An 18,390-nucleotide genomic window follows, 5' to 3' on the forward strand; every position below is an offset into this window, starting at 1 on the left:
GTATAAAGACCATTTTCTTAGGAATAAATTATTTCTGAAGACAGTGTTGCATTAGAAGGAGTACTATGGATTGCAAAAATGAAATGACTGAGTATGGTGATAAAATCCAAAGATTGTGAGTTTACGGTAAATCTTATCCAATTATAATGTTATATTTAGGCATCTACCATTATTTTCTTTTATCCTACATATTGATAATATACTAAAACACTATCATTTTATGAACTAATAGATGTAAGTTTAGATAATAAGTGTTGTGATTCAAGTGCCACAAATCCAGATGTCACATAAACTCAATCAGACCATGATTCTGTTGTTACTTGAATGACATGGCAGTTTGTTAATGATCTGATTAATTCAGAAAATACCAGTTGCACAGTTCATTTAGGATTAAGACTTCTGAGCTCGGATTTTTTTACTGATTGGATTATGTAGGTGATTTAAAAATATTATTTCCCTCATAAAATTTGAAATTAAAAAAAGTGATTAGAGTAAGTTCTTATTTCAGGCACAAAACTGATAATTTATTAAGAAAAATGCTTTTGAACTGTAAATGTTTAATGCAAATCACATTTTAAACTCTATGACAATAATAAAATCTGTGCTTGCCCTAGCAGCACATACACTGTAAATTGGATATGGTGATGAAACCTTACATAGAAAACAATAGAGTGCTTTACAAGCTGCACATCTCACAAAAAAGCTGTGATCATCCAGGTTTCAAATGTGTGTGATACTATATTACATCATTAAAAAAAAACAAAAACAAGTAATGAAGACCCAGATATCCATCAGAGGCCATCTCCTTAAAAATTCATTCATTTTTGAAATTGACTTTCTTCATACAAACTCTTGATATACAAAGTACTGGCTGATTATATTTGTGATGTGTATACAATGGCAAGTGAATCCCCTAAATTTTCTAACTCTCAAAAACAGAGGAGAACTCATATAAATATTTTGAAAGAGAAGACAACCTTGCAAAAGGACCCGAGTGGTCACTAAGTCATGCTAACTTTTTGTAGGCAAAAAGGAAAAGAAATCTTTGCTAAACTTTCACAGTCTCGAGAGTGAGTTATTTAATCCTATGACTTTGACAGTGAGATATTTGAGAAGTATGTTTTACTTGTGACATTTGAAATGAATTACTCTTAAGTGTTAGCATTTTTTTTACACAATGCTTTATCTGAATTATTATATCCTTACTTTAAAAGGAAGTTGTTAGTATGTACGTGTGAAACTAAACATTTACCACAATTTAAGTTATACATTATTTGTTACAGAATATACTTTTTAAGTTATGAAACCAACCCACACTAGTTTCTGCAAAACTGACTTAGGTAAGTATTCTTAATATATGGAAAGTACGTCTAAACTCAGTGAAATGTGTGATAAATACTGATTATGTTTTTGGAGTTATTAACATAAAATATTACTAAAGCTTTCTTTTTTGGTTACATCATTTTGCACACATAGCGAATCAGGGTAACAAAGGGTTGCTTTCTCATCTTGTTTTCTGAATTGTTTTTTTGTACATTTAAACCGCACAGACAACTTCCAAGTCCTGCTATTTTTTTTTTCACACTGATATTGCCAGTAACCCTCTACAGCTCATAATGTAAATCTAGATGACATCACAGGAAGTTTCTTTCTAAAAGTCTTATTTATGTGCTTCATGTACTTTCAGATTCCTGACACAAGTTGCAAGTTGTGTGTAAAAACTTAAGTTACAACACTATATATTAGGAAGAACAAAATTTGTTTAGTTGAATAATAAATGAGTAAAATCCAGTCAAATCCAAATTTTCTGACTCTGTTGCATTTTTTGCGAGCGACAATAAGGGTTGCTTTCAGTGAAGTGAACAGAGTAACTCATCCTTACGGAATCAGTTTTAGCATTCAGTGTTAGTGGTCTGATAAACCTGGGGTAATATAAATATTCTACGTAAGGGATTTAGTTTGATTTTTTTTCTTCTGTTTATAGTTTTAAATAAAGGGTTAAGTTGAAGATGTTTCCTTCTTGACCACACTTGAAAATTGGCCCATAATAATTACTGAGATTAAACTTCAGTGTATTTTATAAAAAAATATTACTTACTTTCACAGAAGTGAAGAGATACAATTGCACAATGGTGGTTGCAATGGTAGAAATACATATTGCCAATAAAATGTTAGCAAGAGATTTAAAAATGACTGTACAGCACCGCATCAGAGAATTCTAGAACAGCAAAATGAGTACTATAATTTTTCCATATAAATAAAATCCTTAAATCTTTTTTAGAAATGGGAGGAAAGTGCTTTTTTCCCCTAATTCCCACCAAAATATTTCCTGATGTAGAGCAAAAGACAGTAAAAAATGACGATTAAAAAAAAAACATTCATGCATTTAAGCCATCATTAGTCTCTGACTCTAATATAAGGCAGATCATTAATCTTTTGCAAAACTATGACTTTAGCCATTTAAACTCTTTTTAGTGCTTTTCATGACAAGGACATGATAGGCCCTGTAAATTTAGGAGTTAAGATGTGTTTCCAACAGGCTGATTTAGACAGGCTCAGCTGTATTTTTGAAAAACCAACTTGATAATAAAAAAATGCTTTGGAGAAATGATGAGAAGTTCTAATAAAGGAACAACAGAAGGGATTCTATAGAGTTTATCACAAATTACACTGTTTAGATAAATGAAAATAAATTACATTTGCTTATGTGTCATCCTCAGTCTTAATGATGTGGAAAAGTGTGACATTGAACAGGACCTGGTGACCGTTGTTCCAGGCATAAAGAGCTCTATCTCTTGCATTGTAGTCAAGCATGGATATGTGAAAGTATTGGTTATGAAAAGGAATGTCCGTGTACTCATATGTAGAGGTTTTGGTGGAATATGAGTAATACACCTTGGCTCCAGTTAAGTGGGAGTTGGTGACATATAGTGTCCCACAAATCATAAAAGATTCCCCTGCACTTCTTTTAGGATAGCCAGTGCTCCAGCTCTTCATCACCTCCAGGGTATCTTGGTTAAGTTGACTGATGACAATATTGCCTGCATTCTGGTTAGTTGCATACACAGCCCACAACCCAATTTCATCAGCCATTAGGTCGATATCAGAGAATCCACCCCATGTATAGGGGTAAACATTGTGAAAACCAGCATACTCCAGACTTCGTTGGGCAAGCACTCTCCCCATATCAAAGCTGTATTTGATGATGATGTTACTCTGATACTTGTTAAAATAGAGTGAGCCGTTGTAGACAACATGGTTAGTTCCCGCCCATTTGAAAGGGAGGTTGTATGTCCTTGATTCAGCCCCACTGACAAAGTCTGCAATTGATTTGTACTCACGAACAATTTTATTGTTAGTATAACTGTCCATGTACCAGACCTGAGGAAAAGGGGGGAAAAAATAAAAGGAGTGACTAAACTCTGTAATTTTCTGAGAATTCCAAAATAAAGACAGAGTCAACATATATTAATATCCCTGTTCTCAGGATCTGGAAACCACATCATCTTACTGGTGACCTCTTACAATGTGATAGTACTACAGGCAAAAATAGTGGCATTTTCCATGTGGAAAGTAAACAACTGACTTTACTGCTTTGAAGTTGATTTTTCTTTTTGCCCTTTTTATTTATTTGACCATTCAGTGCATATGACCGAGTGAACTAAACACGTGTCAATGCAAATCACATCACTTTGTTCAGTTTTACAATCCGTGCAATGTGATAACTGCAAAAAATACCAACTGCAGCAAATTTATTCCATCTTTTGCTCTGAAAAATATATGGTCTAGTTTTACACATTTAATTTATTTCTCCTTTATTGATACCATAGAAACTTCTAGTAATGCTTGTTCACTGGATCGCCTTATAAGTACAACTACTCTTTAGTGAAACTATTTTACTAATTTAGCTACTAATCTCATTTGGATGTAACCCTTGAGAATGTTAATGTAAACTGAATTCTGTAATAGACTGTAAGTAGAGCTGTGGTAGGTTTCTAGTATGTTGATTTGCCTAATACAGGCATTGTGAGCTTATGAAAATGCACCCCAAAAGTTTCAGTGCTATTGACCTTAAAATTACCTTTAGAATCCAGAGATGCTTCACCTTGTTTAGCAAATTGGTTAGCTCTTGAGTTTGTCATTTAGTGTTATTTTTTTCTTACGCTAAGGAACAGGTTTTAGAAGGAGTATATAGAAAATTTTGTATACTTGTAATAAGCACTTTTTCCTAGCATAAAACAGACTATTAGAGGAATTAGACTTACTTGTGAATTGTAAAATGGAACATTTTACCAAAATAAGGTTGCTGTAGATATGATAATGTTATCAAACTAAGAATACTTGCAAACAGTGTAACACTTTTCAAGTTGAAACTAATATTCCTGAAGAAAACAAATAGTTCAATCGATATAAAGTGCAAATAAAACATAATCCTAAGCAAAGACATTTGTGGAAGCAACATACTCGGTTATTTTTTTCAGATGCTAAAGGATCTGTCATCCAAGCACCAAATCGGGTTCCAGATGTCTTGACTGTAATTGGGCCTGTGATTTTCATCAATTTGCCACATGCTGAAATTAGAAAAACATAAACATGTTGGGTGAACATGAACAATGATTGCAACACACATACTTAAACCACAGTCAAACACCCACCACACTCATACGATTTTCAAGAGTAAGAAAGGGATCCTGAAACAAAGCAAAACCATGAGATTAATATCACATATTCTGAATTAATGATCGTTCATGTAGGTTACTATCACTAAATATAGTGATAACTATAATTTGAACCATGAGTACTTGGCTTTTTCAGGGCTCTAAATCTCAAGAATGGGTGTTTTAAAATGGGAAATGATTTGTACAATCAGGAAAGAAATAGGAAAGCCATTGTCTTTATACCACTTTAGCAGCTGCTTCATCTTAATAAAGAAGTCAGAAAAAATAAACAAATTTACCACGGGCCTGTTTAGCTGATCACCTGCTCTCCTATCCCTCCTCCACCCCATGCCTTGAGATTTTGGACAATTTATACAGGCCAGAAAGAACTCTGTAAGCTGATTTAAAGTTTGTGTTGGTGAATGAGCAGCTCCTTTGGAAGATATATTTATAGAATATACAATAAAAATTCAGTCTACCTGAAAGAGGTAGAGTTTTGAAGGGTATGCCTTGTGCAGATGGCAGGGCCTGATACAGCAGCCATTGAAGGTGCAAACAAACACAAAATCACAAAAAACTCAAGCCCTCCAGATCCTGTAGGCACATGCAGTGAAAGATAGAGTATCAATCAATGTAATACACGTGAAAAATTAATGACTTTCTTGAAAAATTATATTTTTATCACCCTAAGTGTAAGATTTTAGGAAAGCTTCAGACCTCATAAATGCCAAAACATAAACCAAACAGAAACCCAGGCATTTTAAAAAGACTTTAAATAGCAAAAATTAAAAGTGACCTTTACATATTGTGAAGGGCAATAGGAATGCCTATCGATGTTGACCTTTAGTCTAAAAGAATATCCTATCCATTTACACCCCCTTTATGGGTTTTTTTTTTTTACCTACTTTTTCTTTGTTGTTCTGTTTGTTCAGGGTTTCTTCCACCCTTCTCTGCCTATCCTTGGGATTTATATTTCTAGTTAGTTCCTATTCCCATGTATTTGGAAGATAACAGATTGCTGGGGCCCCTAGGTGGCTCATTCAGTTAATGACTGACTCTTGATCTCCGCTCAGGTCCTGATCTCACAATTCATGAGATCCAGCCCCTTGTTGGGCTCTGTGCTGACAGTGTGGGACCTGTCTGGGATTCTCTTTCTCTGCCCCTCCCCAGCTCTCTCTCTTTCTCCCTCAAAAATAAACAAACTTCAAGGAAAAAAAAAAGATTCCTAAAGCAAATCAAGGACATAACTAACTCTCTAGCTTGGAGTTTATTTTGACTCTTTTTTCTCTATATATGCTTCTGGTAAGAATAATTAATAACTGGCAGTATACTAAGCTGTTCAGGTAGGAAGATGATGAGTGATAACATTATATTTTGTATTATTTCAGTGATAACTGCAAATTTAATAATCTCTAACACTTAATGAAACCTGAATGGAATACATTTTTTTCTCCTTTTGTGAAAGAAATTAGATATGATGGCATTTTTATATACTTCATATAAATGAATTTAGTTTCCTTATACATGATAAACTAGGCGGATAATTAAACAGATTTTATGACTTTATATTAAATAGCAAATTGTTGGGTTAAACCTGTTTAGACTGTATCAACTCGATGTAAACATAGGAACAGTATATGGGTAAGTGGTATCAGTTTGAACTAGACAAAAACAAATACATTCTGAATGAATCTTGTTGAGTATGTTCTCTTAAAGCACAGTAAATGAAAGTAATATGATCTTTAATGATGTCCTATGTAACTATTTCTAAGTTCATGGATGATAAGTGCATGAAAATCTCAAGTGAATTGGAATCGGAAGATATCCCATCTCCTGAAAAACACCACAGAACATATTTGCCCCCTTAGGCATGAATAATGAATTCTTATTAAACAAAATAGAAGTAGATAAATCAGGTAAAATATGAAAGTAACTCTGGCTTAAATATGATGGACTAATAAATGTTTTCATCTCCTTTCTTGTCTAAGATCTAATTAAAATGATAATAAAGGAGAAACATACGGGTGGAAAAAAGCCCAAAGCAGAGAGAATGGTATAAGAGACAGTGGAGAAGAAACTTCAACCAATTTCTAAAAGGCAGAAGGTGATGGAGAGTGGTAATTAAAGATGTAGGATAAGATAAGATGCATTAGTGTCCAGGCAGAGGAGGCAAGTGCTAAGAAGGGAGCTGCTTTGCTTTGAAGAAGAGAAAGGACTCAAACGGTTCCTGTGAGGGTATTGGTGATATAGGGCCCTGAAAGCAGGCCACCACTGAAAGCATGCCTGAAGAGCAGTTGATCCTGTCTTCATCCCTAGATCCAGGACCCCAGGAGGCAGTTTTAAAAAATCTACAAATCTGTGTTAAATACTTGAAAAGGATTAGGGCAACTAATGTAGGCATTGGAGCTCCAGAATGAAGGCTCTTGCATTCTGACATTGGTAGTCTCCTACCTTACTCACTAGGGAATAGAGTGACAAGCCCTACCTAAATACAGTTTCCAAGTAGATTTATTGTTCAGATCTTTAAAAATGAATCGATAAGCAAAGGTAAGCATGCGTTTTCAAAAAGCTTACAACAAGAAAGACTAAAAGTGCATAGAAAACAGACCCCATAAGAAGAGAGATAATACAGAGAGAAGAGATCCTAGTATCTGTAGAGTTTTGCATACTGGAAACTGTTCACTGTAAAAGGAAAACACAAAAGAGCTACTGGCAATTAAAAATAGTACATTTTAAAAAATAGGTTGGAAGATAAACATCGGTCTCAAATCAAAAAGATAGACAATACAGAAAAAATATGGATGCATGTAGAATCAACCCAGAAGCTCCTACATCGGAAGGCCAAGTTTTTAGAATGAAAGGAGAGAGGAAAAGTAAATTATCAAAGAAATTATACAGGATATTTCTCTAGTTACCAAACCTAAAAACAGGTATCCTCTGCCCTTCAAAAGTTTGTGTTACCCCTAGAAGTGAGAATGGCATCACCAAACTCCCTGGGAGTTCATACTACCATATGGTTCCCTGGGAACCACACTTGGCATCTTACCATCAAGCTGCCATAGCTTTGAACTATGTCTAAGAGCATCCGTACTTTATCTGGGTTTATTTTGAGCATCTGTTAGCAAGATGTGCCCTAAGGGATCACAAAAACCTGAGAGATTATTTTTTTGGGTCTGGAAATGCTTAGAAATTTCCATATACATTAATACTAATTACTTCTTTACTTTCTACCATTTTGGCTTTGGAAAGTTTTCATAGGAATTCTGTAGTAATCTGAGATAGTGGGGGAAACCTTTGTTCAGATTAAAAGGTCATGCCATAGGGGCGCGCCTGGGTGGCTCAGTCAGTTAAGCATCTGACTTCGGCTCAGGTCATGATACCTATATTTGTGGGTTAAAGCCCCGCGTCGGGCTCTGTGCTGACACCTTGGAGCCTGGAGCCTGCTTCAGATTCTGGGTGTCTCTCTCTCTGTCCCTCCCCACCACATGCTCTGTCTGTCTCTTTCTTAAAAATAAACCTTAAAAATTTTTTTAAAAAAAGGTCATGCCCTAATGAATGGAAAAAGATTTACTCTTAAAAAAATTACTGAAATTTTAGATTAATAATAGAGAAGACATTGGAACTTTTTCAGAGAAAGAATGGGAATTGGTCACGTGCAAACAGATGGGAATTAGACTGGCATTGGGCTTAGCGATACTGGATGCTGGAAGACAATAATCAGTATATTCAAGGACAAAAAAATCAGAGGAAAATAGAATAAGGATCTGGTCTCACATGAAAACTTTCCAAAAGTTTACCTACAATGTACTTTTTCTTAAGAAGTTACCTGAGGATATACTGTAACAAAATAAACAGTAAGCCAAGATAGGGCAAGGCATGAGATCAGGAAAACAGTAACTTCTTGCCCAAGAAGGACAGCTGTGCAGTAGACCTGGAGAGAGATTAGTCCAGAACAAACATCTGCAGGAAGGAGGTCTCAGAGAGAAGAGGAATTGATACAGAAATATTGGGTGAGATCCTCTAAGAAAAGGTGGGTATAGTAAAGGCAATTACTGAAGTACATACGTAAAAAGAAAATTTATTTGAACTTAACTATAGTAATTTTCACTTTTGAATGGCACGGATATGACCTTGGACTTTTAGAGAAAAGGAATATATCAGAGTCTACCACTGAGCTCCAGAAGAACAACATGAGCATGGTCATAATAATGACATAAATAACAAATAATAAAACTCATGTTTGGCTTGTAGAATCAGCCCATGAACTAACTACAGAATACTTAATAAATATTTCATCTATTCTGTGATTATAGAAACGACAAAATGTTTCCAACCATGATAACCCAGAAGAATAAACTTCACACTATGAAAGAACTAAAAATTAGGAAAAGAGATGAAAGAAAGAATGGAGATTTAATTCACATCATACTTAAAAATAGGGTGTTAAGAGCTTTCCTGTAGTTGTTGAAAAAACAATAAAGTTTTAAATAGGAGGCTTGAAGTTACAAAGTTGCTAAGGGTTGAACTGTGAATAGTCCTAAAAGCATATAATGAAGAGACAAGGAAGTGGTTTAGGCTAAGTGACTTAAGTCTGCATTTTGCAGAGCAAAAGTCAGTAAATGTTGTCCAAAATTGATTAAAAAAAAAAAGGAAAAATAAACATAGCATTAGAGGTTTGGATTTCACCACCTGAAGCCCTAAAGTTAAACTGAAATGTGGTTGCTCCTGGAGAAAGGAGGCTTGCTTTTTATTCTAAGCATATAATTTTCTAGTCATGTCCATACAGTAATTAAATTATAATTTTAAAAGTTAAAACAGTTGTAAAAACTTAATATTAGGCACTAAATTTAAAAAAGTAAAAATCACATCTATATATATTCTATTGAAAAATAATTTCCAGGTTTTTAAATGCCTTGCTTCCATGCAAGTTCAGGAAGTAGATGGAAACTGAAGATAAAAATAGTCTCCAGAAATGAAACCTGTTATTATTCTGATTTTTAATTAGGCTTTAATCCTGTAAGGACCAGATTGAAATTGTGTTTTTTAAACTTGCATCTCCTTCTCACAATGGACATGGCAACCTTTCCCTCTAATTAGTTCAATCCTAAAAAATTAGGATCCTTACCAGGAATTACATTCATCAGTTATTTCGTAGAGAGGTTAAAAGTTAATAGGTGATTACATTTGTTAGTACATGTGTAGGAGCTGTACTAAGAGGTATTATGCATGTAATTCAAGGAGAAATGGTGTGCATTTTATTTCAAACTAATGACTATGACCTAGGAAAAACATGACCCACTTTGCACAGGAGTCTAAAATTTCTTGGAAAATATCTTAGTTTTATTTTTTAACAGTTTTTATTGGAAGTTGTATATAAGATTACTTTTTTCTTGTACCTCTCAATTGTTTCTTCCTTATATTTGCCCTCTTCCTTTCTTACTTGGTAAGATTTAGCTTTATTATGTTCGAGAATCTTTATCCACTTTTAGTGTACCAATAAGCACCTTGCTAGTGTGAGTGCCCACACGGATAGTTGTGCCATTTGCCTCTCCCACTGTACTCATTCAGTGTAGGTTATATATTTCTTCCTGTGAATCTGCACTACTTTGCCAATTTGCTGACCTTATGTAGTGTCTTCATACAACCTGCACCTTATCATCTCTTTGTAAGGGCATGGGTTGAACATGTACTTCTCTCTGAGCTTTTGGAAAGAGGGGAAGACATCGTCTTCCTGCTGATGTGTGAAGGTGCACTGAAATGCCTTTTACAGTTCCTGCTGTAGTCAGAAGTCACAAAGGGATTCAATTTCATTTTGGCCACTGGCATTCAGTGATGGCCACAAAAGGGAAGAGTGAAAAGTATCTTTTAAAGATGAATGAACTTTTGAAAAAAAAAATACCTGAAATCTCAGAAGTCAGTTAAAACTTATCTGGATATAGATCAGTATAATGTCTCAGTATGAAACATGAACATGATGGAATGTTCATTTCCATAACACCTTATATCCAGAGGAAATGGCCAAGTGAAAACACAGTAAGAAGTTACACTGATCTCAAATTGTATTAATACTGAAAATGAATGGAGAATTTATAGTTACGGAGTTTGACTTAACATTTTAGATGGCCAGACTATATCATTAAAACTCAGAGTGAGATTTTCAACCTTTATCAGCAAGGTCACCTCCCCTAACATAGGTCTACTGCCTGATGACTGAAGCACAGTTTAGACAAAGCAGGACAGTCAATATACGCCTCAGATATGTGTGTATTTCATATGCTGATTCATTTTATGGGTGTGAATGAGCCTCTGGACTCAGTTTATGTAACATAGCTTTAATATGAATTGAGTTGGATAGATAAAACCTGTATAAGAACTATATTTGGAACTAGGAATCATGCCAAGAATCTCATATAATCAACCTTTCCCAAAACTGACAGCACTTGGGGTGTCTGGGCCTCTGTGGTGTCTGGATTTACCCAGCGTTGTATCCATATGGCAGAGGGATACTGCTGAGCCTAGATCACTTAGATGAGGAATTAAGATAGAATTTACACCAGGACTTAAAAGCTTCTGACACATAAATTAAAAATGATTTGGCTTTCTTCTTGTAGCAATGGACATTTTATCTAAATACATTAGAGAATAAAATTAATATTTAATATTTATTTATTTATTTGAGAGAGAGATAGAGCAAGAGTGGGGGAGAGGGGCAGAGAGAGATTGAATAGAATCTCCATCCCACAACCCTGGGATCATGACCTGAGCCGAAATCAAGAGTAAAATGCTCAACGACGGAGCCATGCAGGCACCCCCAATATTTAATATTTAAATGTAAAATAATTATTCATTTAACAACCATTTCCTGAGAGCTTAAGTACCAATACTGTGCTAGGTGCTGGGGATATACGGGGAATAGGGAGACAAAATAGGGCCATATGTTGTAGCTTCTCAAAATACCATTGCTTATCCTTCCCATTTCTTATTTTATTCTTTTTCTTTTTTCAATCAACAGACAAGGAAAGTTAAAGAAGTTATTTTAGACTAAAACTACATTGAGAGGAAAAGGATGTAGCATCAAGTGCACTGAATATCTGTTGATATTAAATAAGAATTCTAGAAAGCCAGCCCTGAGTACTAAAATTGATAATGGCACTGTTTCCATTAAGATAATCCTCCTTGAAATTTATCTCATTTTAAACCACATTTACTTTTAGTTTCCTACAAAACATACTTGTTAACTGTCAAACAAGCAAGTTCAGTTAATTTCCCATGTTTAATTTTCTATAAAAAAAATGTGAGGGTCTAAAAGGACACATTTAGCAATTGTATTGATTAGACCTATTTGGTCTTACATATGTGTCTTATTGGTAGTTGTCTGTGTGAAGGAAACTTATCTCTATTATTTAGTAAATCAATACAATTTTGTAAACTTTGACATTTCAGTGAATTGTTTTTAAGTTAGAGATAAACCGTTTTTTTTTTAATGTTCTAATGTTTGTTTTTGAGAGAGAGAGACAGAACATAAGCAGGGGAGGGGCAGAGAGAGAGAGGGAGACACAGAATTCAAAGCAGGCTTCAGACTCTGAGCTGTCAGCACAAAGCCCAACTCAGGGTTTGAACCCATGAACTGTGAGATCATGACCTGAGCCGAAGCCGGATGCTTAACTGGCTGAGCCACCCATGTGCTCTCAGATATAAACCAATTTAAAAATATGCATGTGAAACCATGTAAGCTCTGGTTCCAAATAAAGATATTTTATATATAAGTCTCTGGCTAGAGATATTCCTGTGAACATTTATTAACTTTGTGTTTTACATTCTTTGATTCTTCTATGTGACTCCTCTCTCCATCATTTTCCTCCATGTCAGTCACCTATTAGCTATCTCCCATCTGCCCAGTGACTCACAGTGTGCAGTGCCAGCCTCTATATTCCTGGTGCCACCTGCATTTGACCTGGGTCCACTGTAACTTCCCATCGCACAGTGATATTCTTTGAGTAAATGAAATTTTATAGCATTAATCTACAAAGCACACTTCAAGCGAAAAATTAAAACCCTAAAGTTATAAACATTTTAAAATAATAGCTTAAATGAGTCATTTATTTACTCATTCATTTCATTAGTCATTCATTTATCAAGCTGAGATTTAATGATCATGGAGCACTGTTCCTATGTACTAGAATGTCAATGGTAAAAAAGAAAGGACACATTTTTTTTCTGGTTAAGCTTCCATTTTGATGGGAAGAAAGAGGGGACAAAAGAAAGAAGCAAATAAGGAATATATCAGGTAGGAAAAATTTTAGTGCAGATATTTAAATAGAATAATTTGATAGTGACTCTGGGGCTGTTTTAGATAGGATGAGTAGGGAGGACCTTTCAGAAAGGGTGATACTTAATCTGAGATCTAATTGACAAGAAGCCCTGAAACCATAAGTTGAAGGAAAGGCCATTCAGACAGTGGATCAGCTAGGAGAAGGCAGCATCTTAAAGCTGGGGGTATGAATTAAGGAGTCTGACTGTCTAGATTTGGAACCTGATTCTATCACTTACTCTCCAGGGATCTTTTACAGTTTTTAACATCCTAGTGTCAAATGGATAACAACAGAATAGTATATATTTCACAGGGTTATTGGTAAGTTTAAATTATACACACACACACACACACACACACACACACGTGAAGATACACACGTGTGTGTGTGTGTGTGTGTGTGTGTGTGTGTGTACAACTTTAAAAAATGTTATTCTTACTGTTTTTGCAGAGGCTCTATATCTGGGCATACTTGGTGAGCAAGAGAAGCAGAAATTAAAAAAAAAAAAGGCCAGTGTGTCTAGGGCACACTTGGAAAAGTAGAAGAGGTTGGAGAGGTGTTCCAAAAAATAAACTTGTAAAATCAGAGTATTTGTATTTTGTTCAAGCTATGATGGGAAGCTATCAGAGTTGTAAGAAGATGGGGGGAGTGAGAGAATGTGAGCTACATCTAAAAAAGATCACTCTAGCTAGTATAATGGAAATTAATTATAGAGGGAATACAGTATAGGCAGAAAAGACCAATTAAGAGATTGGCTCATTTGTCCAGGTGAGAGATGATGGAAGTGGTGACGGGGATAGAAAATAGTAGATGGCTTGGGTTATGGTTTTTTTGGGATCAAGTTGATAGGACTGGCTTCAGAAGAGATGCTAGGATGTAAAGTGAAAAGAGAAACTGAAGAAAACCTTAAATTAAAAAGATAGTCCAAGATAACATCCAAATTTTGGCTTGTTCAGCTGGGAAGATTGTAGTGCCGTTTCTCACGTGAAGTGATTAAAGAAGAAATGGGTTTGAGACAGAAGATCAAGAATTCAGATTAAGTTGTTCATGATTAGTATGCGTGCCAGTGGAGGTGTAAAGAAGAAAATATAAAAATCTAGGGAGCAGAGACACCCTTTGAGACACAGTTTTGACAGTCTAGTGAAAGGCAGAGGCTAAATACTGCCTTGGAGGGTATATGCAGAAGACAAAAGACATTTAGAACAGAGCTCTGGGGCATTGCAACCCAGCAAAAGAGCCCCAAAGAAGCTACAAATGGGACTTAAAATTAGTGTCATGTTAAGGGAAGAAAAGACAACCTTTTAAGAAGGATGAAGTTCTGACTTGGGGGAAATACCACTGAGATATCTAATAAAAATAAGATAACAAAAATGACCATGGAAGTTAGTAACAAGAAGTCACTGGTGATGACAAGAATCAAATGAAGACAGTGTTAAGAACAGAAGCTGGATCACAATTGGTTTTGAAGACTGTAAATCAAAGCTGCACTATTGAAGATTCTTTCAAAGGAGAAGCAACAGGGAGATGGGGGTGGAGAAATATTGGGCCATGGGAACTTTTTATTGTGCTGGTGCTACTGTTTATTCCTAAAGGCAAACAAACTTTTCTTAATCTAGTAGAGAGGGAGAAACTGAGATGGAAAAGAGAATAAACAAATGAACCCCATGAGTGGATGGTGGTTTAATCTATTTAGGCACCATGAGTAACCATGCTCTGTCCTTCTATACTTTTTTTTTTTTTTTTGGTTGGGGGAGGTGTCTGTGTTTTTACTTCCACAAATTCCCAGAAAATTTCCAAGGAAATGTTGTTTGTGTAGTATATTCCATTCAGGTTAGAATACTGAGGTGGGTGTTAGGAAATCTGGTTCCTGATCCAAGCTGCAGCATTAAATCTCATGTAAAATTGGATAATGCACTTAATCTGTGGAGTGGAGTTTCCTCATCTCCAAAATGGAAGTTCTAAGGCTTGCCATTTTGTTATTCTAATTAAGGGAACTTTGGACATGGAATGCACAGAGGTTTTTTTATATGTTGCTGAGAAGAAGGTGGTATTTATGGTTGTGGTAAAACACATACACACCATCAGGGTGATCATGGTTGTTGCCATCATCATCTAGTCTTGGGAAGCAAAAAAAGCAGGGCTCTCACTGTTGATTTCTTCCCAGTTGAAGTTTATCTTCCAAATAGTTACCTGATTCCAAGCTAAAATTCATCCAAAAATTAAGGTTCAGGAATTTATAAACAATGGCTGGTTTTTTAGATATAATTTTATGGATCTTAGTGTTAAGTAAACAAAGGTATTTTCAGATTCTGATGGAGTGCAGAAATTGTAAAAGTAAAATAAACAATAGAAGTCATTTCTAGTTCTTGGCTCCCATAGACTAGTTTTTGTTCAAATAAATCATTATCTTTCTTATTTCATTCTCACTTTTCATGAGGACAAAGCCAGACAGAAAGGATAATTTCCCCCAAATGCCTGGAAGACAAATGTTCCTCTAAGAGTGGATGGCAAAGAAGAAAGTTAAGAGTTTTGCTTCACTGATTTTTATCCTGCTGTGCTTCTCCGTCTACAGTGAGACACATGAAAATATTAGCATTTTGTAATATATTGCATGTGTATGGTTATGTATGGTCACAAAATATGCAAATAACTGAGGAAAGTGACTGTTTTATTTTCTGATGACTTGTAGATCTTAAACTTTTTATAATCAGTTGCGATCCGTATTTATCAATCAGTGGCTTGGGGAAAGCTATCATTTGGGATTCAGCAGATCTGTTGCTTGGATCAACGAAGCATAAAAACCATCTGTCTTTTGTTTATTTCTTTAATATATAATTGTATTTTTAATATCCTGGACTAACAGTTTCTGGATTTAAATCCTAAGGCTATGCCCATGTAAATAAATTAAATGGAGTAGTGAATATATTTATGACATTATGTTGTTTCTTTTTACGTAAGGCCATTGGGGAACTCATTTAGCAAGTAGTAGATATGATTTGATCTTTAAAGTCTATTAAAGCTACTTAAAATAAGTTTGTCCCTCCTTTACATAGTAAATTCAGTAAAGTATAGTAAAACCTGTGTGTATTACTTAAACTTTGATTTGCATATTTAATCCTACCCTTATACTGCTGAGAGAAAGGTGGTGATCATGATGGATATAATCGATGTGGTATCGGAGACGGCACTAGAATGAATTTTCAGTGGTGTCTAATAAAAAAGATCAAGAATAATATATTTCTAAATACTTTCACTTTTCCAAAATTAACAGTTGTAAACTTATTAATTATAATTGGCGTTTTATGCATGTGTATGATTCTGTATAGTGATAAATATACTCAATAGGTAGTTGAGGAAAGTGACCATTTTATTTGTCTTGATTTGTTTCACGAAATATTTTTAAAATTGTGTCAACTTTTTGTGGAAGAGAGTTTATACTATGAACATAGGTTTAAGGAGAAGCCTATGTAACATCCAGATTGAATGAAGAACTAATTGTATTCTGAAATCCCAAATAAATTGGCAGTTGATGCTTGCCTCTGAAAGCACAGTTTTTATATCCTTGAACGTCTTATAATCTAGTTATAATTTAGGGCAATGTAGGACATAAAAAGGAAGATAAATAAAAAATAAGTTCATGGTAAAATATACCTATTACCCAAAAATGTGCTAAAATAACTAGGTTCTGGGATTCTGGAAGAATGTGTCATCACCAAGTACATGGGTAGGAGCAATTGCATTCTGTGTTACAATCTAGAATTTTAGGGAGTGTAGGGCTGTCCTTGGTGAATGACTCATTTGAAGATCTCAATTTAATCCATGGGGTTATTTTTGTTAATTTCCCCTATTAAATTTCCAAGTTAAATCTCACAGTTTGACTTTTCTGTTAATTCCTGCTTTCACTGAGATTTTCAATGTCACTTGTTTTAAGTGCTAGGTAGACCACAGTTTCATGTGTTTTATAGTGAAATGTTGCATTGCCATGAAGAAAGAACAGATGGCAACAGAAACAAAGGTGAAAAAAGGATTTGCTTTTGTTGTCTTTTTTCCCCCAAAAGATTTCTGGTTTTGTAAAAGATACAGATGTTTTATATATTTGACATATCCTCATTTATTTGTCGAAAGTAACATAAAGCTTTTTGCTTTGAAAATATTTGCTCTCAAACTCTCCGTAGACACTAATTTTTACCCATTATGTTATGGGTGTTTTATGATACTTTATTCAGCTGGAATAAGACCTAGATGGCCCCTGACCTCTCAGAGAAAGGACAACTTGTCTTTAAGGCGGTAAAGATTAAAAAAATTAAAAAAAAATGGCACATTTTTTCAGAAAATTTCCAAGTTTCATGAGAAGTGGGACAGGGGAATGTGGAAGACTATGCCAGGAGAATCCAGCCACATAAAGGAGCAGTCGTAGAGGGCTCCACAGAAAAGTTGGTGTCTCATGTAAAATGCAAAATCATTAGAATTTGGATAGGTAAAGTGGAAGAGCATTCCATGAAAGGGGAGAAGAAGGTCAGTGTCCAGATAAGAAAGCACGTGTGACTGAGGAACTGAAAGATTGGGATGGTTAAAACTTACAGTAAATTGAATACATAGGGAAAACTTGTGAGAAAAGGGCTAGAGAGTTAGGCAGAAGCCATGTCATCAAGACAGACCATGAAAAGCTATTTGGATTTAATTTTTAAAGAAAATCATTTAAACATAGGTGTAATATGACAAGATTTGCATTTGGAAAAGACTACTCTGAACACCTACTGTGGTGGAGAGGGAATAACTGCAGGTAAAGGGGAGTGGGTAGGACGCCATTGTGGCAATGCAACTGAGAGCATGAGGAAGGCCTGTCTGGATTAGGGTGGTAGAAGTGAGGAAGCAGGAAAGAGGTGTTTTTGAGAGATTGGTTGGAGAGAGGAATGATGAGTGAGTGTATGTAGGTGAGGTTTAGGGAAGAATGAAAAAGGACTCTCTGGCTCCTTGCTTTCTACATCAAGGAAGAAAGCTGGGGAAGAAATCTGCCTTTGAACTCAGAAGGGCTTGGATTTAAATATGTTGCCTCTAACATGCACTTTTGGTAAAATAATTTAAACTGAGTATAAATTGCCAGTAATAGTGCCTAACCCAGAGTTCTTGCAGCAGTTAGACTTAAAACATTTAGAACAGCTGGCCATACTGCTAGTCAAGCAGTATCTCTCAGTACTGCTGTAGTGTGCTACTTCTGTGCTCCTTGTCGCCAATGAAATGCAGGCTTCTTGACTGTAGAGGGAGACAGTCTGCCTCTCATCTTTGTATCACCAAATACCTACCGAAGTAGCAGCACATATCGGAGAGTCAATAGATACTTGCTGAATGAGCAAATAAGACTATTAACACATAGACAATTTGGTTTCCCTTTTAAAATTTAATTTTTCATAAACATGACA

The 18,390-nt window shown here is 35.2% G+C and overlaps 1 protein-coding gene and 1 pseudogene across 2 annotated transcripts in view; both read right to left on the reverse strand.

Moving 5' to 3' along the window:
• Nucleotides 1-492: 492 nt before the first annotated feature.
• Nucleotides 493-18,390, reverse strand: part of OLFM3 (olfactomedin 3) — a 201,214-nt gene continuing 183,316 nt past the window's right edge. For both annotated transcript variants that reach the window (XM_043575693.1, XM_043575692.1), the window contains exons 5-6: nt 4,465-4,571; nt 493-3,381 (exon numbers count right to left, since the gene is read on the reverse strand). In XM_043575693.1, coding sequence (XP_043431628.1) covers nt 2,704-3,381; nt 4,465-4,571 — 785 coding nt within the window. In that variant the 3' untranslated portion in view covers nt 493-2,703. The remainder of the gene's footprint in view (nt 3,382-4,464; nt 4,572-18,390) is intronic.
• On the reverse strand, nt 9,790-10,617 carry LOC122480848 (annotated as a pseudogene).

The sequence above is a fragment of the Prionailurus bengalensis genome, chromosome C1 (genome assembly GCF_016509475.1).
Source record: "Prionailurus bengalensis isolate Pbe53 chromosome C1, Fcat_Pben_1.1_paternal_pri, whole genome shotgun sequence".
Classification (NCBI taxonomy): domain Eukaryota; kingdom Metazoa; phylum Chordata; class Mammalia; order Carnivora; family Felidae; genus Prionailurus; species Prionailurus bengalensis.